General features: G+C 42.1%; 1 protein-coding gene across 6 annotated transcripts in view; it reads left to right on the plus strand.

The window, feature by feature from the left end:
* The first annotated feature begins 193 nt into the window (after positions 1–193).
* fmnl3 (formin-like 3) overlaps positions 194–24,116 on the plus strand; it is a 31,988-nt gene continuing 8,065 nt past the window's right edge. For 3 of the 6 annotated variants that reach the window (XM_026153564.1, XM_026153561.1, XM_026153562.1), the window contains exons 1-15: positions 195–829; positions 14,598–14,681; positions 14,805–14,885; positions 15,256–15,332; positions 17,664–17,747; positions 18,187–18,333; positions 19,165–19,273; positions 19,416–19,492; positions 19,898–19,991; positions 21,375–21,449; positions 21,716–21,826; positions 21,933–22,082; positions 22,679–22,780; positions 22,989–23,331; positions 23,714–23,809. In XM_026153564.1, coding sequence (XP_026009349.1) covers positions 716–829; positions 14,598–14,681; positions 14,805–14,885; positions 15,256–15,332; positions 17,664–17,747; positions 18,187–18,333; positions 19,165–19,273; positions 19,416–19,492; positions 19,898–19,991; positions 21,375–21,449; positions 21,716–21,826; positions 21,933–22,082; positions 22,679–22,780; positions 22,989–23,331; positions 23,714–23,809 — 1,744 coding nt within the window. In that variant the 5' untranslated portion in view covers positions 195–715. Of the gene's footprint in view, positions 830–14,597; positions 14,682–14,804; positions 14,886–15,255; positions 15,333–17,663; positions 17,748–18,186; positions 18,334–19,164; positions 19,274–19,415; positions 19,493–19,897; positions 19,992–21,374; positions 21,450–21,715; positions 21,827–21,932; positions 22,083–22,678; positions 22,781–22,988; positions 23,332–23,713; positions 23,810–24,116 lie in introns of all 6 variants that reach the window. The other 3 variants (XM_026153565.1, XM_026153566.1, XM_026153567.1) reach the window with 2 other exon arrangements.

Genomic DNA, 24,116 nt, shown 5'->3' on the forward strand with positions numbered 1-24,116 from the left:
GTCATCTATTTATTTCTCTGATCTTTCTTGTCATGGCCATTTCTTGCCAGCAGGTCGCGATAAAGTGCTGACAATCGGCTTTTCCGTCCAGCTGTATGCAGGCTCACTGCTTACAGATGTGAGGGGCGGGAGGGAGGGAGACAGATTGCAATGACTGACATGCAGTCAGACCAACAGGAGGCATGCCACCCCCAATGCGGGCAGGACTCTAGAAGAAAACCCTGAGCTCTGAGTGGAGGCAACAGCAAAGACCTTAATCAGGATCACACAACAATAATGAATGGAAACACGTCGGAGCCAAGAAAGTTGAGCAGCACCTAAAAGTAACTGTCGGTCGGGTTTTGAAAGTTATCTGTCATTGGGGAAAATTCGCTGTAAGTAATGGATTGGCCAGGCAAGACAGAGGCTACTTTCTGGAAGATGAAGCAGCTGCACTCTTACTTTTAAAAAAGAGACTAGAGTCAAACACTGTCAACTTAAACGCGTGATTAGGGGTAAATGGCATTTAGGGACTACTGCAGTGTCAGCTTTTTTCTTCTTCTTTTTTCTTCAATAATCTGTTTTTGGAGAGAAGTGGATTATTCGGATTAAATCGCGGATGAGACTCTCGGAATACTTTGGAGATTCTTTCTTTTTGCTTCTTTTACTTGGATTATTCTTGTCGCCGTAAGAAGCTGAGGCAAGTTTCAAGTCGACGGCAGGATAAGGCATTAAAATGGGTAATATAGAGAGTGTGGACGGCCAGTCGGAGATGAAGCAGCACATCATGCCTCTGAAGGTGCCCATGCCTGACCCCACCGAGCTGGAGGAGAAATTTGCCATTGTTTTGGTAAGTTAACGGGCTAATAACCGCACTTTTGCCACGGTGCGGTCGAATAATCGAGTAGTAGCTGTCTGTGTTTTGCTTTTAAACTTGTTGAGCTTTTAAACTTGTCGGTAGTGGGTTTATTTTCCCTTAAAGCACTGGATCACAGTTATAAACAACCCATATAGTGGACTGTCTTGTTCTTTCTATATATGAAAAAAAGTTTATTTCTTGCTCTTTTTTGTTTATTTGTTATTTATTGTTTATTTGTTTATTTATTTGGACTATTATGGACCATTATGAGCTGCTGATGTATTAAATGAACCGACCTGTGCCGTTCCGTCCCGCCCCTCATTCTCTCCCCACTCCTGCGGTTCTTTTGTCTCTCCAAAAGTCAGACAACTCAGCGTTTGGCTGAAGTGGCACATACTGAGCGCGGCATGGCGAGAGTGGTGGAGGTGGTGGTGTTTGGTAGGGGGAGAGGTAAACGGGATTTCCCCCCCTCTCCTCTACAGGATGGAGGACATTTTCCTGCATATCCTTGACGGAGAACATCACAGCATTCTGCGTTTATTTAGTTTAGCCCCTCTCGCTGCAGGCGACTCATCTAAAAAACAACATTTTCTGAATTCCCCCAAAACTCCCACACCCGAAGTATCCTCCCCTTTCCTACCTCCCTACACCCTCCACTTCAGGCCCGAGTTTAGGCGTTTAGACGCTTTGTAATAGCGAGCGCACCGTCGACACCCACCTCCCTGTCGATCAGCGGAGTCGAACAAGGATGACAGGGTGTCATTTATGCGTCAGAGGGGGCATTTCAGCGTTCAGCACATCACAAAGCGGGACTTTACGGCTACTTTCTCTTTCAAGCACGATCGCGTGTCTAGATTCCTTCATTATTCATGCGCTGAAGCGAAGAGGAGATGCTTTAATGAAAATTTGGGTTTTGTTTGGGGGTTTTTTCCACTTAGGTGGGCGGAATGTAATCAGCCAGCAGCTCGACTTTGACTATACAGTTTTAATTTGGGGATTCCACAAAAAGTCTCGTATTGTTCTGATGAAAAAATAAGAAAACATATGTTTCCATCCGTCCATCTTTTTTTTTAAATTCAATTTTCTTTTTATGTAAAGCCTCTTACTCTTAAAAGTTTTCCAAATTGTCAGAGAATCCCCCTTAATCTCTTTCACGGCATTTACTTAACGTTTTAATTCAGTTTAACAAACTCAAAGAGTAGTGGCAACAAGTTGTGGTTTTATCAGGGTTAATGTGCAAAACTTGGTCTGAAACTTTCGTTTCCTGCATGCATCTTGTGAGATTGCTGTTCAACCATGTCAGACTTAAACATTGTCGTGCTTGAGTGGTGACAGCCCTCTCATCTTAACAAGGAAGCCAGTAAACGCGTGCCAGGAAACTTTGAGTTTAGATGGGACAGCCCGGGTGTGCTGGTCGCAAATCATGTCAACATGCAGTCCTTATAGTATGATATAATATTGAGGCCGTGATGAGGGTTCAAATGAAGATTTTACTTCAGTCCACTTTTGTCATAGTAACACAGTAAAAGTCTCGAGCCATCTCTAATTTTTGTATATTTTGCTTCCAAGTAACCTGACGTTGTTGCCATTTTTAAAGCTGTCTTGAACAATATTTCTCCAGGTTGGTTCATTGGTTGAATCTATAAAAAATGCCAAACATAACAGTCTCACAGGCATAAAACAGTATTTTTGCATCATTAAGGTGATCCCAAAAGAGCTAAAAGCTGAAAACATTCACCATAATGTGCAACGTGATCTTAGAAAAATTGAGAAAACAGGTGGAAAAGTTGCAGGCCTAAAAACTCTCTGAAACATGTGGAAGTCACGTGTTTGAGTCGTGACCTGAGAGATGCACCTGGGCTTTCAGCTCAGCCAAATTGCACAAGAAGTGGACTGAAAATCAGCTGCAACAGGTCTTTACAGTGGTGTCTACAGCCACTGTTAACACACTGGAGAGTTCTGTCATGGAATAAAAACAAAAAGCAGCCAACAACCAAAGAAGAGCTTTGAAACAACCAGGAAGACGCCTGGATAAATATTCATGAAGACAACTTACCAATATTGACTTTCAAACTCTTTAGAATTGCACAAAATCTTTTGCCTTATATACTGCATTCTCATTTATGTCCGTTTCCTATGTTCCTAGCCATTTATAAAGAAGTAAGGGGTGGCTCAAGACTTCTGCACAGCACTGTATCTGAGACAACATTTGACGGGAACTTTGGTACTGGAACGATCACCAGGACATGTTTCCTTCCTAACTGTTTTAGTCACAGTGTATTACTCACAGGACTTCTTTAAACTGCTTGTTTGAATACTTCTTCCACCTCCGCCTGGCTCCTTGCCTATCATACTGACACATAACAGCATTCAGCTGAAATCTGAGTAATCCAAGATCTAAAATTTAGACTTTTTTCTGTTTCTATTTATTTTCCTTGTCAAACAGTAGCATCCTAATTTCCCATGGGTGCTTATTTTGTGCTCCTCACTCCACATTTTCAACATTACCACACCCAGCTCTGACTTTCAGCTGTCTAAGGCCCTAATTACAGCATCAAGCACCGAAGATGTGAGTGGATCCTCGCAGCATCACTCAGACGGTCTCTTTCTTGGACCTTCCATGTTTCTGGAATGAAGCCATTATTTGCTTGCCAGAGCAATCAGCAGCCACGGAGCGAAGCTCTCGTATGAGGAGACTAACGCAGCAAGAAGCCATTCAGCCCCTGATTTTGAATGCTGTGCTATATCTCAGCTATTACGACAATTACACACTGTGCTATGCTACAAGATCTACTACGACAGCCCACGGCATGTCCCTTTGATGCAGATAACTTCTTTATGAAGTGAGTGGCTGTAAAAAAAAAAAAAAAAGTCAGAATAAAAAGAACTTCACTCGTCTTTCACATATAAAAACACTTTTTGGGTATTTTTTTTATCAACACATCCTGCCTAGGAAAAGTCTAGCTGTTTGAAAGTACTGCAGCACAAATCGGTCCCTGTTATTATGTTCTGCCGTGCAGAGCAGATGATTTCTATGCATGGAGCAGTAGACTCAACATTTCAGTTGTGTTTTCGAGTGGGAAAAGTTTTCAACCTCTCCAGCCTCCACCTCACTCTGGCCCATAATAGCTCCACATTTCCTTTACTTTGTGGGAAAGTGCAACGTTCTTCTATATATTCAAGTCCTTATCAGACAGTGCTTTTCTCTCGGCCCTGCTAGCTGTTTGTTGTGAGATAGCGCTACATCAAAGGCTCCTGATTTTGCAGTTAGAGCTCTTCTGGAAGGCAACCTCATGGCTTGGCTGTCTGGGGCTGGATCCCAAGGTGCACTTCCCATACTATCATACCGCATGTGCCAAGCATCTGAGACACTTCACATCACTCTTTCTAAGCTGAGCTGATTTCTTTCTTCAGCATTTGTTTGCAGAGACATAACTGGCTTCGCTTTAGCTTCAGCGCTCCATAAATGGATATTTTGAAATGGGTAATTTCTCCTCCTCTGGACCACTGTGTTTTCTATGCTTCATGATGGCATGCTGGTGCAAATGGTTGGGACTGCCCAACTCTCTCTCAGACAGAGCTCACAGACATCCCACTGGAATGACAGCAGCCCATAATGATGTCATGGGCTCAGCAGCCTTTGCGAGCGTAGTAATATGCGTGGGCTAATGACTTTAACAGAATTTCTCTACTGTAGATTGTTGAAGGCGGTGGAGGAGGGGCGAGACCCCTGGGTTGGCCTCGACTAGTTCATGCCGTCTGCTAATAAAATGCCTGGGTCAGGTTTAACCGGCTGCATGTGTTAAAAGCATCTTCTCATTCCATCTCCTCTCTTTTGTCCAGCATCTTCAGAAACAGTTTCAGCCCAGTTTTGTGCGGCTGGAAACAGCTGCCTGGTATTTTCTTCCTGTATTTTACAGGGGAAATTGCATTGTAGCCAGTGGTAGTTGTGGTTGGTTTGCCTTACAATGAGAACTGTGTTCCCTCCATGCTGCTACTGGTGCATAACGTTGCCATTAAGTTAAGCTTGCGATACAGATCTTTGTAGACCCCACAGACAGACAAGTGTAAATACATCAAAGCCATATTTGTAAAATTATATCTTGGTCATTGGTAGAATTCTTTTAATAGTTTTGGCTCCTTTTACCCCCTCTTTGTCCTTGGTAACTCTCACTTATCCTTGGTTTTGTGCAATTCCAGATGGATATGGAGCCTCTCATTCACTCACCCAGTCAGTGTTTCCTACCTTCCCGTTCCCCAAACTCACTCTCGGTGTGGCTTTGCCCTGCACAGTAACTTTCTCCATATGACTCTGTCTTTATAAAAATAATGTGAGATGAGTGAGTGGCATTTCAAAGCCTGGGATCTTTTAAGGTTCCAGGTTTGTGCACCAATCCACTGCTGGATTCCTGTGGCCTGGTCTAGGCTGAGGCCACAGGAGACCTCAAAAGGAGGAAAATTCCCTTTGAACTGGCGGCCTGCCACTGTTCTTGGTTATAATGGCTTTACCAACATCTTTAAACGCCGCACACATCTTTAAGAGCTGTTACAGGAGCAGTGCAGGATTATTTTCACTTCTTGATTGCGCTGGAAACCGCCCTAAACCATTCATCTTGCTCCGCTCAGCTCCCCGTGTCTATTAAATGCTGACATCAAGTTGCGTCATGCGTGGATGTGCTGTTGCAGTTTTTCTTTCGTCTTTTGATTGCTCATGAAAGAGGTTTTGAGATTAAGCAGCAGCAAATGTTGGGAAAACTAAAGAGAAGGTTAGATCTGTGTCATTTGTCAGATGTAGTGAAATGCTGACAATGTAACTCCAGTGCCATGTCTTACATCACTGTTTCTTGATGGGGAAGATCTAAGGGAAGCCGTAGTGTCTGCTGGATTCCACTTAAGAGGAACTAATAGATTCAAGCTGATTGATGTGTTTATCAGACATAAAACCTAAATCATTTTAATGTGTTTGATGATAATTTGAGTTTTTTTATTTGCCTGATATCCCAATTCCACATTGCTTCTTTTCTCAGAAGGAAAAGCTGCATTAATTATATACATCTGGCTCAGCCACCCACCACTCTGTCTCAGAAAGAAAGGGATTATGGGAATTGAGTACACACTAATAACTTAGTCCTAGTGCAGCCAAGCAGGTGGGGTGGGGGGGATCAGCACAAGGCTATCCACCTGGCTCTCTGCACCCTGAGGCTACAGTTCTCCAGTCTGGTTCAGGGCTTTACTGCTTCACTTATTCTCTCCTTGTAGTTATTTTGGAAAGCAAGGGTTAAGTTACAGCTGGGTGATATTTTGTTTTAAAGCATGTACAGTACTGTGAAAAAGGCTGTTAACTAGCTTACGTAATTAGAAAAAAAGGTCTGGCTCCCTGGAAACAAAATATACAGACACGAGGGGTGGCTCAAGACTTTTGCACAGTACAAGTCTCTATAAAGTCAAAAGGCTTTGAGGTTTTCTTATTAATGTGTTACACGAATAAAAATGAAGTGTTGTGGTGACAGAACCACGTTAGCTATTTGGTTACGTCAAGCTAACCCTCTGCTTGCTTCAGCTTCACATTTAGCTAACTTACTGATAGTTCAAATAAGTATTGCCCCAAAATACTATACTATTCTGTACAAGCAGTTTACTTATTAATTTTTTTATTTAAATGTTTTTTTTTGGGGGAGGGGGGGGATTGCATGTGCCGCTAACGCAGCTGCACCAGGGCTGTAGGTTGAAGAAGTGGTTTCCTTTTCAGTACAGTGGGAACCCTGACCTTGCAGCTATACTTTTTTTTAAACAGATGCTAGGAAGTACAGCTTGATGCTGTCTCTGGTATAGACCTGCCTTAGTAACATGATGAATAATGTCTCATGCTCAGCTTCAGTGTCATTTAGTAATCTTCCTTAATGTGCTCATTTCTTACGATCACAGTTCTGTTTTTATGTTACGTCTGAACTTAATGAAGTCATATTGAGAAACAATGGGAAACTTTCTTAATAGTTACGGTTATTGATGGGAGTCTTGATTTTGTATTGGTTTTGCTTCTGCTTTATTTTATTTGCACCACTTCTTCTTAAAACATAACCTTCCCTTTGAGGAAGCAATTCCTCCAAGTATTGGTCTGATTCAGAAAACTTTGAAATGTTTCTCCATAGCTCAGGCTCAGATTTGGGCTGGGCATTGTGTTTAAAGGCCACACTGGCATGAGTTATTGAAGCCTTCATGCACCTGCATTCCTGGCATTCACTGTGTATATACCCTGTTGGCTGGTGTGCTCACAGCTCTTGCATGAACTCACAGGGTGAACTAACAGGATATTTTCTCCACAGCAATAATCTCCTGCTTCCGATTAATGGCTAATTGCTGTATTTTTTTTTGTGTCTTCTTACATCACTCATATCTTTGTGGTCGCATTTCCTAGATACGGTAAATAAACTGTACAATATCGGTGCTGCTGCAGTCATTTTACATCACTGTTGTTTTGGAACACAACAACTTCCTGGAGACCTGTAAACAAGTTTGCGTTGCACATGAGGTCATATTTGAACCGTTTGGAACATCTGTCTTTAAGATGACCTTGAGCTCAGGACATTTTTGCTGTTATCTCAGGCTCTGACTGTGAATCAGCCTTCAAAGAAGTCTGTGATGATAAAGGCCTTTCATTTCAACCCAGCTATCACTGCTGTCGATCACCGCTGCACCACTGCTTAAATAATCAGGTTAACAAAGGGGTTCTGGGAGGTAGCTCCGGGTTTATGAACTGGAAATGGCATTTCTCCAATTTCCTGTTATTTTGTTGAGTGTTGTGAAAAGCAGATTGGAGGGAAAGTTATATCTCTCAGCAGACTGAGCCAGAGGTCAATGACGAAGAAGGGAGGGTTTGGAGAGTGTTCGGGCTAAAGATGGTAAGGCCGGTGACTAGAATGAGGACAGATAAGTGCGAAAGAGGCTGAAAATATTACACCACAGCTGCAAACTGTTGCCTTTAAGTCTTCATCTAATGGGGATTTAACACAATGCTTTTCAGCCAGTGAATCTGTCTGCTCTTATGTGCCTTATGTGTGTAGAAATAGAGAAATCAAGAATCAATCTGATAATAATTTAATTGTTTTTTGTCATTTATCAAATTGAAATGGCGTCTACTTCTATTTCCAGCCTAACACATAAATGAGAATCAGCTGCTTTTCTCGGTTTTGTGGCGTTATAGATGAATGGGTTTTGAGATTAGGCTTTAATCTTCTCGAACTAGTTATACATAAAGGGGAATTAAGAAGAGAAGGTTCTAACTGTATTGATTAAGTGTTGGAAAATCGAAAGCAGTTGCAGGTGATTTCCGTATTTGTGTCTTCACTTAAAATACACGCTCTAGGTTTTGCATAGTGAGAATGTGGTTTGCCTGTCGAGACCGTGTTTCCACATAAACGAGGTGCTTTGCCCTACCTGTTACATTAATGTCTTAATAAGAAGCTTGTGACTGTGCCTGCTCATATTTACTTTGTAAACACAAACCACCATCATGAGCGGCGAGCAGGGAGGGGCACTGACCCCAAGAACTTTTGCTGCCCTGCCTTCAAGAAAATGCATCTCCCCCTCTCCACTCTTTGTCCCTCCTCTTTTCAGTGTGTGTTTGGTAGAACTGGTAGCAGCTGGTTTGTTGGCCCCTCTGTCTTTCAGGATCTTTGTGCAGGACCTACGCATTGTTGCGCTTGCCCGGTTTGGGTTACCTTGCAAAAAGAGCGACAGGTGATCAGATATCTCGTAGACAAAGGGGGGCAGTGTTTTCTCACACTCTGCTCCTCTTCCTGTCAAATCAGTTAAGCTTTACCTGCATACGTAAATACATTGTTTGAGTGAATATGCAATAGAAGACAAATGTTTGTTTTACATGTAGACCAAGACCGACCGATATATTGGATGAGTACCGGCCAATCAGAAATATCGGCATTTGTGATATGTCCTGCTGAAAGATGCTGAAACCAAAAGGTTACTTTTGTAAAAAAAAAAAAAAATTGTGCAGAATACAATGCAGAAAAAATACTTAATGTAAATTTAAGAGTGTTTCAGCAGCGCTAATCTGACTCCAGTTTATGTAGACGAGTAAGCTGACATTGATGCAGTCAAGCGGGATCTTCACATTAAGTCGCAAAGTAGTTTTTAAACAGATTGCTGGAAAGTAATTAAATGATTTCCCTTCATGATCTCTTTTCAATAGAACATATACATTTTTTTTAAACCCATTATATTGATCGTGGAATTGTTTTTACTTCCCCAAATATTGCTACTAGCTCCAAACATTACATACTGGTCAGGCTCCAATTACACAGCTACACAACAAATTTAAAAATACCCAGGGCAGTTTTTGATTTCCTGAAGAGTTGAGGAAGTGTCTGCAGCCCAGTGACGACAACAGCTGAGCCACTCATCCTGTCTCCTCTTATTGTGCTTCCCTACCAAGAAAAAGGGAGGACTTCAACAATAGCCCAGGCAGCGACATTCATTAATAAAAAGCTACAGGCTGTGTCACAAACAGCCAGTCTGGTTTATGCTTTTACCACATGTCTTATAAACAATTCTGGCTTGTAGAACTCTATTTCATGTGTATGACAAGTATAATATGTTAGGCAATTATCCATTTGGTTCTGTATGTTCGCGTTCACTTCGGATGTAGTCAGGTTTTTTTAAACCTCTGAAGGAGACATTTATCTTGAAAACTGTGTCCAGCATATTCTGGTACAGTAGGATTCCGAGTATCACTTTAAATCTAAGCTATGCATTTAATAAGCTTAAGGGAAACACTCTTGTGCCAGGTTCTTTATTCATTGTGCTTTCTTTGCCCCCTTGCTGGATGTAACAGTCAGTAGTTTGCCTGTTACCACCCTCCTCACACAGCACCTTTTAATAATGAGGACCAGGTCTTATCTTACCCTTATTGGCTGTTTCATTATCTTCCTTGTGTTACTGGATTATTGAAGGATGTCTCTTGTTCATATACAGCTGTGTTGCTTGGGAGCAAGAGTTTGCACAGAGAAAACTGAAGAATAAGACAACAAGAATGCACATATGAAGTAAAGTGCATGATTTAATGATCGATGGCTTCATGAACAGTAAGAGTAAGTAGCTGATTAGTTTTAGTAGAATCTGTTGAAGGTCATTGACTGGCCGTTGTGAAACAACTGTTATGCAGAGACATATTTTTAAAAAGTCCTTGCTTTGTCCTGCAATAGGGTCAGTGTGTCGTCGGCCCTGATTATGGTAGCAATTGAGTTAAGCCACAGATCCCGTTTTCCTGGACCCCACCCTGATGACCAGACAGACAGGTTGGGGGGAATGAGGGCCGTCTGGGCCTCCATGTTTGAACTACGACAGTGAGCTCCTTAGCCACCCACTCATTTTCCTGTGAGATGATGATAACTGTCTGCTCTGTGTAAACCTATCAAAGCAGATAAAAGACACAGACTCTGCATTTCCATCCCACCGACAGACCACAAAAGAAAGAATCACACTGAATGTATCTTCTTAGTAAGTCACTTATTTCAGTTAAAAAAGTATAAAGCGCCAAATCACAACAACAGTCATCTCAGGGTGTTTTACACCATAAGATAAAGACCCTACAGTACAGACAGAAAGGTAAAACTGTCTTTTAACAGGGAGAAACCTCCAGCAGAACCACAGTCAGGGAGGTGCAACCATCTGCCACGACTGGCTGGGGGGTGAAGGGAAAGAGAAGAGACAGAAGAGAAGCGAAAAGAAAAAAAAGAGCATAGGGAGACAGGACAAAACACAGACTAAGGGAAAGAGATGACAAAAATGTAATGACATGCTGCCATGATATATAAACATGTGGGGAGTGGAGAAGAAGTGTTCAGTCCATCACATCAAGTCTTGCAGCAGTCTGAACCTATAGCAGTGTAACTAAAGGATGGTTCAGGGCCACCTGGTCCAGCCTTAACTATAACCTTTATTAAAAATGAGGAAATTTTTGGGGCTAATCTCAAAACTAGAGAGGGTGTCTGTCTCCTGAATCCTGAAGAGCTGGTTCCACAGGACCGAGGCCTGATAGCTGAAGGCTTGGCCTCCCATTCTACTTTTAGAAACTCTAGGAACCACAAGTAAGCCTGAGAGCTGGCAGTCTTGCTCTCAAACTGCAGGGTTGCTAATTTAAATCCATATTATCAGACAACTCAAAAAAAAAAAAAAAGAGCAGTTTATCCTGCACCATGTTTTTAGCACCAGTGACTTACAGAGTAAATGTCTGTTGCGTACCTGGGAACAACTTATGAGCAGCATGTTGTCCTCTGCAAGAACAAACAAGTTGAGGAAATTCCACAAGCAGAGCTCTCCAATTAAAAATCTTTTAGTTTTGTGCACACTGGTGTGACGCGCTATCCCAACTGAAAGTGTGAGAGAAACTGAGAAAAGCTGTGGAGGAAACATCTTGTCCTGCTTTCAGACTGGTATCTCTGGGGACTTCTGGTGGGACTTGCAGGTCAATAACGTAACATCGGGCCGATTGTAAATCATTTGGATTAGGAAGCTGTCCAGCGTAGGGCAGGACGGAGTTGCCCTGGCGACAATAATTTCTCAAAGGTCCATGGGCTCTTCAAAACATCCCCTCACTTGTGGGGGTCTGTGTGTGACTTGAGCGCTCTGCTTAGGACTTCCTGGACTCTTCTTAACCAGAAACATGACCCCATGAACTACTTTAACTGTTGACGCTTTAAAACCTCTGTCATCCTTTGTTAATGACGGAAATGCCTGTTTCAGAATTTATCCCCTCACGGCTGACCTCTGCTCTGCACCATCGAGTTTTCCGTCTTTATTTGTTCACTTTACAGTCATGTACACTAAAGAAAACCAAAAGAAATGTTTTAAAGACAGAACTTTTGCACATCTATGTTATGGTGTCTGCATTTCACTTTTTTTTTTTACCATTTAACTGATTTAACCTCAGTAAATTAACAGTTTAATGCACTGAGATCAAAATGGCTGTGTTTGCAATCTCCACCCTTTGCTCACATTTGGGACCTAACGATTTGTCAGATAGCAGTGACAATAGAACTAGTTCATCTGGTTGTGAAGTGTATCGGTGTTGTGTTCAGCTGGATTTTGCTTTACACAGCACCAGAGGGCATACACTGACCCTGCCCACCAGCCATTGTTAGCGGTTTTCTGTGAGAGGAAAAAAGTTGGCTCAAATGTCAAAGGATGGGAATAGCACAGCACCGAATCAAAACAAAGCTCCACACTGAATCCTTTGTCATGCCAGTCTCAGGTCAAACAAGAAAGGCCATGCTGGAGGAGAGAATATGTGGGCAACGAGCGCCAAAACATTTTTGGCATAGCTGTAGTATTTTCCCTTTAAAACATTCCAGTGATTTCGAAATTATAAAAGGCTCCTGCCCCCTCTCCTTTAGCTTCTTTTAGCTTCTTCTAAACACAGGAAGCGAGCGATAATATCACTGTGGGAGAAAGTGAAATGAAATTAGCTAAATTGGGTTACTTGGCTCAAATTACCCAAATCTGGTCAGAAAGGAAACTTTCCCTCCGCCTTTTGCCCCTCTGTCGCTCACACTGCTATTTATTTATAGTACCCGAGGCTTCAGGTGACAGTTGAACATCATTAAACAGCAGTACGTGATGTGTCCTCATTGCTCAGAATAGCTTTTCGGTGAGTTGAGGGATTCTGGTCATTAATTTGTCTTTAGCGAAATATACTTTCTTTTTTTTAACTATAATCAATTATGTTCCTATTTTTATTTTTTCATTACTAAAAGGAGTATCTGTGCATACATCTGGTCTGCATGTTTTCCAGTAAATCAGAATTAAATTAGTACAAAAAGGAGACCCTGCTCTTAGCCTGTCTCTACTTTCATGTGCACTGACTGAGAAACCAAAGGCGGCTTTGGGGCCGGGGTACAACCCGAAGCGTGCGACCATAGAAAAGTCGTGACTATTTCGCTTAACTCTTTACCTTACCTTCACAGAAGAGTGTACGATAAAGGAAATTAGGGCTGCTGCTTATGATTGTGTTCGTCAATTATTCATTTGATAGCTATCCTGTCAATCATATGTGTTTATTTGTCTAAGAAAATCACAAAAACGTTCCAAAATAAGAAGCTAATGTTTGTCATCTCTACGATTATCAAAATAAATTTCAATTCATCCTCTGACCAGCAAATATAAATATATACAAATACGTATTTCTCTTGCCCCATGATGACCAGCTGTAGATTATTATTCAAAAATATACAACGGTTTTTAATCAGTGAACAGTGATAGGAGGCAATTTGGAACAACCGTCTTATTAAAAATTAAAAATTATTGATCTGTTTTTTGGAAAAACCCAAAAAGTTCAGACAAACCATTTATTAAAGACACGTGGAAGATCTATGACCTTCCTAAAGATGGTCTTGTAGGTAAATCTTGTCCCAGGAGAGGCAAAGGAGGAGAGAGCAGCTTGGGGGTCAGACATGAGAGAAGTTTACTACTATAAACTACTACTACAAACAGGACACATTCCTCTTGTAATTCTGAACATCTGGTACCCATGTTACTTCTTTTTTCTCTCCAGCGTGGGTATTTTGGGTTAGTCAAAATAAGCCATATGTGAAATCTTCACACTGCTTTCCACTCTGGTGATAGCCTGTTATAGCTCTGCCCTGCATTTTCTTAGTTTACCTTGTTTATAGCTATTCTTGGGCATCCACTGCCAGCTCAAAGTTGTTTCGCTTATTTTTGAATGTGTGCTGCAATCTGTGATCACAAAGCTGTGAACGTGTATAGAAATTATTAGCTCTTTATGGTCCTGGCAGGACCATATTTGCCTCCATATTTGGCGCTTGCAAGGACAAAATGATTCATGACGCTGTGATGGAGTGAGCAATGATTTGGAAAAGTCATTTTAATATATTCTCGTGCGATATTTCCACCACTTCTGGTGACTGAGTTGCTACCATAGAAACAAGTATGTGTTGTTTTCCACACTGGAACATGCCAGCGTGAACATCACATCTGGCCTGGTGGGATGGGTTAAAAAGGCAAGCTGTTGCATTTTAGACAGCAGTCTGAGTTATAGCTGCAGGTTAAAAGTCAAGCTGACGGGCCATTTGTGGCTGAGCTTTGGGATACTGTTGACACTGTTGGAAATGAGGGGTCTGAGTGCAAAAACAATCGCACATTTCTTCAAAGAGAATCAGTGAGGCAGTCGGTTTCAGTGACTAGTTTGCTCCTTATTGTTGCACTTCCTCCTATCTAAGATTTCCATGTCAACCTCTGTTTATAAGCATTTGTGTCATTGGAGGAAGTAATTAGTCAAACACTAGTGTCATTCAGCTTGCGTTATTTTTTTAAAGCAGTCATGAGGACATGAGATCCTAAATTTGTGCTTAGTTTCTAAATACAGATTACATAATATGGGGTTTAAATTGAGCCCAGAAAAACGGCTGCATCAGGTCATCTCGTGTGGCATTCAAGTGTTGCTGGTTTACATAACAAGTCTGATGACAGGTCCGGTAATAGGCCGGTACCCTGATAGCAGCATGTTGTGTTATGAAGAAATGTGCTGCCTGAACAATACTGAGACCAAAGAGTGAGAAGGAGATGCACGTCGTCTCCTTCAACAGGATGCCAAATGTCAACACAGGAAGTGAGGTCACGGTATAAGTCTTGAAAACGTTGTCATCAGTTTGCTGATGGCGCCAGAGACTCATAAAGACACTATGAATGAAACGAATGCTTACATTATTTGTTTTTTTCTGTTTCCCAGAACTCTATGAACCTGCCTCCAGACAAAGCCCGGCTCCTCAGACAGTATGACAATGAGAAGAAGTGGGACCTGATCTGCGACCAGGTGAATTTGTGAACTTTGTATCATTAATTAGTAAACCTGCTGTAAGACTACACACACCTGTCCACATTTTGGTGTGGCTGACTGCAGCAACTTACATCACGCCGCTCTTTTGTGTATCTTCAGGAGAGGTTTCAGGTGAAGAATCCTCCTCACACCTACATCCAGAAGCTTCGCGGGTACTTAGATCCTGGAGTAACACGAAAGGTGGGACCGTACAAAAATCATAAAGTAGAACCCGGCTGATTGATGCGTGTCAAAGTCTACTTACAGGTTACACACACAACTTCTGTGACAGCTCTGATGCACCTTCTCCTTATCTCTGCTTGAGGCATTATCAACTGTTACCAGCTTAAAGTATCAGAAGTTCATTGGTCAGGTTGCAGGGTGTTTGACTTCTCTGGTTCTCCTTTATTCATCCTCTATTTTACAGTTCAGCCTGAAGATGAGGGCAACACTAAACCTGCTGAGTAGGATTATTGTTGTTTTTGAGGAACTGAAAAGTTCTCATGAAAACTGCCTAGAAAGCACAGCTTCAATGTAACCTGTAATAACCAGCATTCGTTGTGTCTTACAGAAGTTTCGCAGGCGTGTGCAGGAATCTACAAAAGTCCTGAGGGAACTGGAGATTTCACTGAGGACAAATCACATTGGGTAATCATGTCTTAGCTTCTATTTTTCTGGTGAATTATGCAGGTCTATTCATCTAAAGCTCAAGGAAACCACATTATTGTTTTGCCCGGTAAAGAATATTCTATTGTGTGTCCCTGCTGCTGCTGCTGCTGCTGCTGCAGGGACCCAGAGCTTTTTCTGGTGCCCAGATTCCCCCCTCCTATTGTTCCAACTGCCAAGCTCTGCAGCTCCACTTCATAGAGCTGGTGCTCATAATGCCCAGATGGTAGCCATTGTATGGCCTTGTCCACTCCCCCATAGAAGGCAGCAGGAAGCTTTGTTGTATGCCAGAGGGACAGGAAGCCCGGCTGACCATTGCTGAACCCAGTGAAAAGCACAAGAACAAACACAAGGATACATGTATGTTTACAGAAGTCTCGCATAGTAAAGCAAACCACATTTTTGCATTGCAGACTCAAAAGCAGTACATTTTCCTCCTCATCCATCACACACGTGGATGCTATTTTATCGATTCGTAGCCTTCAGTGTTGCAGACATGATCTACGTAATCCGTAGTCATGGAGGTGCTGCAGTGACTTGCCACTTAATCTGTGAACCAAAGTAAAACATACCTTCATTTTTTATGGACTTCATTGAGCCACGTGAATAACTCTTATACAATTTGCCTTCATCAATAAAGGACTTTTTCTTTTTCAATGCAGTTTCCAGAAAGGCTCACAGGCAAAGGAAAAGGAGATCTATTTTCAGAAGACTTTTGTGGGTGGGATTAAGTGTAACAGATGCCGGTTTATTGTGTGTCTGAATCCTCAGCCCTGTCTGGTGTGTTATTCCTGAGATTGCCAAGAAAATCTGAAATAGCAACTGGTTGGAGAGAAGTACAGGGAGGAAAGAGTGAGGGTTCACAGCAACGAGGGAGGGGGGCAGGAAGCTGATGATCAAGCCCACCTCCTCGTCCCCCCTCCTCCCTCCTGGACCCGGTCTAGTTGCTTTGTTCGCTTTCCTCTGCTCCTCTGCTCACCTCTCTTCCTTTTCCCTCTTCCTCCTTCCCTCCGCTGTCAGGGTCCTGATTGGTTTCCTGCCTAACTTGCCATTGGCTGACCAGCAATCTGTCATCACAGCCATCATTTCAAGACTATTTTAAGAACCTTTTACCTCATTCCATCTCCCCCTGGAGTTCCCTCAAAATGTGGGGAGGAGGTAAAGGGGTCTGTGGGGGAGGCAGACTAAATACTGTTGAGTGTCAGGGGTTCTTCCTGAGCCCAGCTCTCTTAGCCATATGCCCTCCACATTCTTTCTCTAGCTGCAATGGGAATTCCTTTGTTTGGAGAAAACTGGAGTGAGGAAAACTGAAGCCTTGCTCTGCTTTACTTTCCATGGAATTTTTTCCACTTTCTTTTAGAGCTATTGAAGAGCCGTCATCCCAAATAATTCTCATTTATTACAACTTTCGTCTCATTTTTTTGTAATTATGTTGCCTATAATAGTTACCGAAGTATCATTACCTGGATATATGGTAGATCTGTATAACTACAAATCAGTTGAACAAGTAGCATGATGTGTCCGAAAATTCAGCTGGATGTGAATGAAGCGGAATATGAAAGCTTAAATGCCTCTAAAAACTTCCAGCATTACTTAAATAACAACTATGAAAAGTTCAGCCAAAGTTGAACCAGTGTATGAATAATTTGTTTAAACCTGCCTGCTAGTCTATCCATGATTTACAATTACATTTAAAGCTACAATAAAGAGATCCACTAAAGAATAAATAGCAATAAGAAAAAGAAAGACAATATAAAGAATCTTCCTTTCACTTATGTAATTTATTAATTTATTAGAACAGTTGCTTAAAAACTCATTGATATTCGTTGCGGTTGAGAGAAGTACTGGGGCTCTACATCTAGTTACATTATCACACAGCCTTTCCTTATATACATCTGTACACATCTGTTTTATCAGTTGCTATTGTGATTCCACGTCACACAGTACAGTGATAAATGTTCCCTCAGCATTTTAAAGTTCATTCTTCTGTCACGTGCTCTGCTAGCTGTCCTTATTTCAGTTATTATTTGTTCTTTTTATAAATTAAAAAAGAAAAGCAAAACAAAGCAAACCCAAAAGGACAAATAACTGGTATTACATTTGATCAGCAGAAAAGCCAAAACTAGACCTGAGTTGTTCTAAACCAGTTCTTTAAGTACAAAAGGATTTATGAGAAGGCTTCAGAATAAGAAGAATCCTAGTTTTCTTTATGTCTCTCTCTCTCTGTTAGTCGGTAACGGGCTGTCCGAAAGGATAAGGGTGTACTCTGGATCTGGCGCCCCGCTAACCTCTCTCTGCTTTCATGCGTCACAGGTGGGTCAGGGAGTTCCTCAATGATGAAAACAGAGGTCTTGATGTCCTTGTTGAATACCTCTCCTTTGCTCAGTGTGCAGTCATGTAAGTACACACACACACACACACACACACACACACACACACACACACACACACACACACACACACACACACACACACACACACACACACACACCTCTTGACCAAACCTTTCCTTAGGAACTGGGTTGGGCTGTGAATCCAGCTGCTGAGTCTTTTAGAGCCTGTGATATTAGTACATTGCATTCATTGGATGTATTTCCTGTGTCTTGTTGCATACTTTGTAACGTGAATGCATTTCTGGACGGATGCTACCTGGTTGAGTGCTGAGCTATACTTTGGGACAGAATCTGTGTGCTGAGCTTTATCGTGCAGCTTGATGACAGTTCTTGTGATAATGCCTGGCTCTCTACTAAGCTGCCTTGCAAACCTAACCTCCCCCATGCCTCTCATCTACACCCCTGTGCCTCTGTGTTGGCTTCTCTGTTTGTCTATGGCCCAGGTTGGATTTTGAGGGGCTGGAAAATTGGGAGGATAGCTTCTTGGACAAGTCTAAATCTTGGAGCAGGTCCATAGAGGATCTGCACCATACGAACGCCCAACCCTTCTGCAACACTCTGGTGCGCTCTGCCCGCCAGTCTGTTCTTCGGTACGTATTGCTAAGCAAGCTTCCCGCTATTAGCTTCCTCTGTTACTGCCTTGCTCTGCTAACCTTGAATGCTATATTTGCATGCAAGCCCATTGTCTTAGTACTGGTTTGTTAAAAAGTCTCTGACCTTTAGTGCTATCTGTCTCTCTTTGTTAACCGTTCTCCTTCATCTGCCCAGATGTGCATCTGCACTGTCCACAGATGAGATCCAGCTGTGAGCAGCAACATATGTTGGACAGTTGTGATTCTCCTCTTCACCACTGTAGAGACATGACTTAAAGACAGATAGGGTGTAAAGTCTGATCGGAAAAACAGATATTATATAAGGGTGCACAAAAATAGTCCACAAGGACAGACTCTAGACTTATAAATATTATATAAATATATTGTCAGATAAATTACTACTGAACTGTTATTGGTAGAAGGTATAAAAAGTTTTTCCGCCCACATTTGTAACAAAGTATGGAAAAAAAAACATATTCTTGATGTATGGTTATCCCGATCATAAACCTTACCAGAACAGTTACCATGAAATGACTGTGCAATACAGTTACATAATAGCAGTCTGTGAACAGAATTCGGTCTGTTAACAGCAACAAGGAAACCAGGCATTTCCCATAATGCATCTGTAACCTCAAAAGCCATCTAAGTTTTTTTCTGTCAGACCTCATTCTCTGTAATTTTCTCTTTCTGTCTCTCGCTGCGACACACTTAAAACAAAAATCATAGAAAATAGTAGATACACTTCAGAGCTCTGTTTGACTAACAGAATAGAAGCCAGAACATGAATTTCATTGCTGAATTTGCTTTAATGTGCTGAATCTGTTGCAGCTACGGCTCAGTCGCGAATAGCAAAACCATCAAGAACTCCCGCCTCGTGAGTCAAAAGGATGATGTGCATGTGTGCATCATGTGCCTGAGAGCAATCATGAACTACCAGGTACCAGGAACCACCTACAACCCACAATCAGATATGTCTCATAAACTTGGAGCATGATATGCTTCCTGTGCAGTCAAGTGCTGAACCTTTATGCAGGTTTTCTGACCACATCCTCTCTGTCTCTCTGTCTCTCTCCATGCAGTACGGTTTCAATATGGTCATGTCTCATGCACATGCAGTCAATGAAATTGCTCTCAGCTTGAACAATAAGAACCCACGGTAAGAACTCAGGACCCCTCCTCCATAAAAGCAGAGCCGGGCCAAACAAAAGGGGAAACCCTGCAGCCAATTCATACGATATGCTTCTCCGTGGGCCTCTGCTTCTCTCTGAAGTCGAGGATCAGAGGTGTATACACGGGTCGTTAAGGGAATGTTTTCTAAAGGGAGATTTGTGGTAAACCACTGAGACTGATTACTTCATAATAAAGTCTATGAGGGTAAACACGTAAAAACCATGGAAACACCCACCAAAGCTTCAGACATTAATGCAGATTATGACTTTTGAGCCCTGTATGTTAATATCTACACCAATTTTGAGGATGCTTGAATTTTGTGATAGAACATATAAAACTGTACTTTTTAAAAAAATGTAGTTGTATTGATGAAAGTTTGGTGCATTTTCAGGACAAAAGCTTTGGTCCTTGAGCTGCTGGCTGCTGTTTGTCTTGTCCGAGGAGGTCATGAGATCATCCTTTCAGCATTTGACAACTTCAAAGAGGTGCCTATTGCAACTTTTTAATGAATTTTTAACAAGCTCTCAAGTTGTTATGTTCAGGATTAAGTTGTAACATATCGCTGGCCTAGCTATGTCTGAATATACTAATCAAAATTTAAGTAACATCAATATAATTGCCCTAATTTCCCACATCACTGGCGTGCATAAAGGCATAAAGGTCAAGTGTAGCGGGCCGAAAACTGAGAAGCTCTGAGAGATTTTATCTATCTGAGGTTGCAAGCAAAGCTCTATGGTGGCGTGTCTGAGATTATTGGACTCATTAAGACATCAGATGTTAAGTAACCTTGAACAATAATCAGAGGATCACTTCCCAGTGGGAGCCAGTGAACCAGAAAGATTTGCTTAGCCTTTTTGCTTTTTGCTCGTACAGTCACCTAAACTCCGGAACCAGACAAAATGCCTTACAGTCCAAAGCCTCAGCGAGACCCAAGAGCTAATCAACTCTCTAGTGGAAACAACATAGTACTGCTGTTTTTCCAAAATGATGCATTAACACAAAGTGACAGGTGTCTGAGATCTCACAGGGAGAAGGTCACGTTTGCTATTCATTCTATGTTTTTATTCATTTCATTTATTCAACCTTTATTTAACCAGGAATTCTCTTGAGATTAACATCTCTTTGTCAAGGTGGACCTGGCCAAGATCGATAGCAGTTGCTGTTCATTTGCAGAAGTCTTTATGAGAGCTCTGAACTCTCCCAAGAAAAAAAAGCATTCAGCTGTAATGTGCTCTGACTGTTATTCTATGACTGAGGTGCCAAATAAGAGAATGCTGTTCTATAAAGCTCAGAGAAAAATCATAGCAGCTGTACTGGTCGTCAAATTTTAGATCCACAGCTACAGTGTTTGTGTGCAAGGAAAAGGATTTTTATTTCATCAACTTAAGAAACAACGTAAGTCAAACACTGAGATTATGTTGTTTGCAAGTAGAAAAACAGAATAAAAGAAATAGTTGATTTACCCTGATTATGCTTTTGTTGATAGAGCTGTAACACATCAGTGAAAGCAGCAGTTTATCAGATATTTGTTATGTCCATAGCACAACATTATGAAGCCATTGGCTTCATTGATTTTGCTGCATACTTCATGAACACCTCAGCATTGTGGTTTGCTCCAAAGGCATGATTTTTTTTCTTAATTAATAAATAAATAATTTGTAAAGTGCCATGGACAAAAAAAAACATGTAGTATGGTTGATTTTAGGTGATAAATATAGGTAATATTTCCCTAAGGTACCACTTTGACATTCAATAAAAAACGTCCTTTCTCGGGTCTCTTATTTTTTGTCTACATCGGACAAAGTTTTTGTTCTACTTTGTAAACCAGAGAAAAAAATCTTTATTTTGCTTCACCTGGTGTGTTTCAGGTTTGCAAAGAGAAGCATCGCTTCGAGAGACTGATGGATTACTTCCGCAGTGAAGAGGGAAACATTGACTTCATGGTAAGACAAGCGTTTAGTTACATACAGATGTGTCTTTTTTGTGTGAGAGTACATCCATCAGTACAAATAAAAATGTCTGGCTCAAATGCCAAAGGTATTTTTTATTATTATCTGTATAAAGGAAAACACACTTTTATACAAGGTGCAAATGCAAAATCCAGTGGACTATATGTCAGTTTTAAGATAAAATATCCTGATACAGATTATACGTATCAAGTATATAAAGAATATTAATGAGCTGGTGTCTGTTTGCATTTGTTCTCCAGGTTGCTTGCATGCAGTTCATCAACATTGTGGTCCACTCAGTTGAAGACATGAACTTCAGAGTGCATCTGCAGTATGAATTCACCAAACTGGGACTAGATGACTTCCTGGAGGTAAAGAAATAATGTTGTGCTTAAACTGGGCCAATCGCTCTCATTGTCCACGTGGAGACTATTCGCGGAGTGTCACTAATGTTGAATTTATTCTCTCTCGTGCCAGAAATCTAAACACACGGAGAGCGACAAGCTGTCGGTTCAGATCCAGGCTTACCTTGATAACGTATTTGATGTGGGTGGCCTGCTAGAAGATGCCGAAACCAAGAATGCAGCGCTGGAGAAGGTGGAGGAACTGGAGGAGCACCTGTCCCACGTAAGTGCACCACCCAGTCTGGACCACCAACACTGCTCTCTATACACATTTATGAGATTGTTGTGGTTCACCAGCTATGTACTTAAGTTGGCTGTTTCTACATGGCAATTAGAAATCTACTCGGTGTTTGCACTTCACAAGTGGTTCAGGATAATAATTGGGTGGGGAATGCTGGAAAATGGAGTGCGTGAAACAATCTTATTATTGTTCTCGTGTTGGCTCGGTCTTTCTGGGCTATTGCCTTTGTATCCCACGCTGCTTTGCAAAGACCTTCTTCACATGGAAAGGTCGTAGGCAGCCCCTGACATCATTCTTGGAATTTGAAAACAAACTCTGCTCTCAGAGGTCAGAAATGATGGGGGAGGAAGAGGGTGAAGATTCTCTCTGAATTCCTTAGCAAAGATGTGTAATGTAAAATCAAAACTGAGAGCTGTGTCATGTTATTGCTGCATCATGCTGCTCGCTGTATCTTATTTCTTAGTGATGATGCAGTGTATGGGGAGGAGGGATGGGGAAGTGGAGCTGGGAAAGATGCCCACTGTGTGGATCAATTCTTTCCTTCTCTCATCTCAGTGTTGCTCCATCTTCTCTTCTAGGTGACTGAGAAGCTTCTGGAGGTTGAGAATGAAACAATGATGAAAGTAGCCGATCTGGAGAAGCTGCTCATTCAGAAAGACAAGGAGCTGAACGTAATACGGGTAAGCCACAGTCCTATCGACGTGATATTTCTTGCTCTCCTCGCATCATAAAGGCTTCAGATTCCGTGCCTGTTAGCAGAGATCAGGTTCATATGCTTGTGGCTAAATTGCTGTATTAGCAAATTAGGTCACAAAGAGACAGGATGTTTGTTTAGCTTGTGGAGTCACTGTGCATTATGCTCTTTATCACCCCCTGGTGACTGCTCAGGAGACATACGAGTCAACCAGCACTCAGGTTAACACCCTGAGGAGGATGATCAAGGAGAAGGATGCTGCATTTCAGAGGCACTTCAACATTGAGAAGCGTCTGCTGGAGCTCGAACAGCAGGGCACCATCCGCTTGCACAAGAAACCTGATGGAGACATCGCCATCGAGCCGCTGGGCGTCGGCAGTGCCGGGATACCCTTGGGAAACATCGGAAAGCTGTCTTTGGGTTCAACGGCAGGGCTGACAGAACTAGGAGGACCCGACACAAGTTTACCACCAGCCAGCGAAGCACCTCCGCCTCCACCGCCTCCTCCCCCTCCCCCTCCCCTGCCATCTGCTTCAGGTGATGACAACACTGTGACTCGCAGTCTAGTGATTCATGTATATGTATGTGAAAGTTGACTTTCTCATCTGTGGACCCTCAGAGCAGATTTATTTTCAGTTCCCTATATTTGTTCATTCGTGCCAAACCAAGTGATGGGTCACAGCAGTGTTCTTCTAAGCCAGACAGGAAAGGGAAACATAAGGCTGGTTTCCTTTGTCTCCGGAAAGGCCGCACTGACTGTTGGAGCACTTTCCAGCCTTTTATCCAAACTAGACTTTATCAGGTTTCACTAACTTTAAAAATCAGTTTTCAGCGATTGTCAGGCCGAGGTGGCAGCTCACGTAGAACACGAAGCTGTTGCTAAACATGCAATAAAAATACTCTTCTGCATTAATTACAGGACACACTGCGCCAGTCCCACCACCACCACCTCCTCCCCTTGCTCCTCCTCTGCCAGAAGCTTCCCCCTCTGTCATCTTGAGCGTAGGTCTGTCAGGTGAGCGTGCACACAAAATTAAACTTGGTTGTCTTTGCCTTCGATTTTGATGTTCAAGGTTGACTAGATCAGAGGATTGTGGGTGGCAGGAGGTAGAGTGGATTACTAATCTGAAGGTCGGTAGGTTGATCCCTGGCTCCTCTAGTCTGTGCGCTGAAGTGTCCAGAACTCTAAGATGCATCCGTCGGAGTATAAGTGTGTGAACGATAGGCGAAAATCACTTAGCCATAGAAAAAGATGGTTGTATGAATGTGTGTGAGTGGCTGAATAAAGCTTCGCGTTGAAAAGTGGTATATAAGTACCGTTC

Source organism: Astatotilapia calliptera, chromosome 20 (genome assembly GCF_900246225.1).
Source record: "Astatotilapia calliptera chromosome 20, fAstCal1.2, whole genome shotgun sequence".
NCBI classification, from domain to species: Eukaryota; Metazoa; Chordata; class Actinopteri; order Cichliformes; family Cichlidae; genus Astatotilapia; species Astatotilapia calliptera.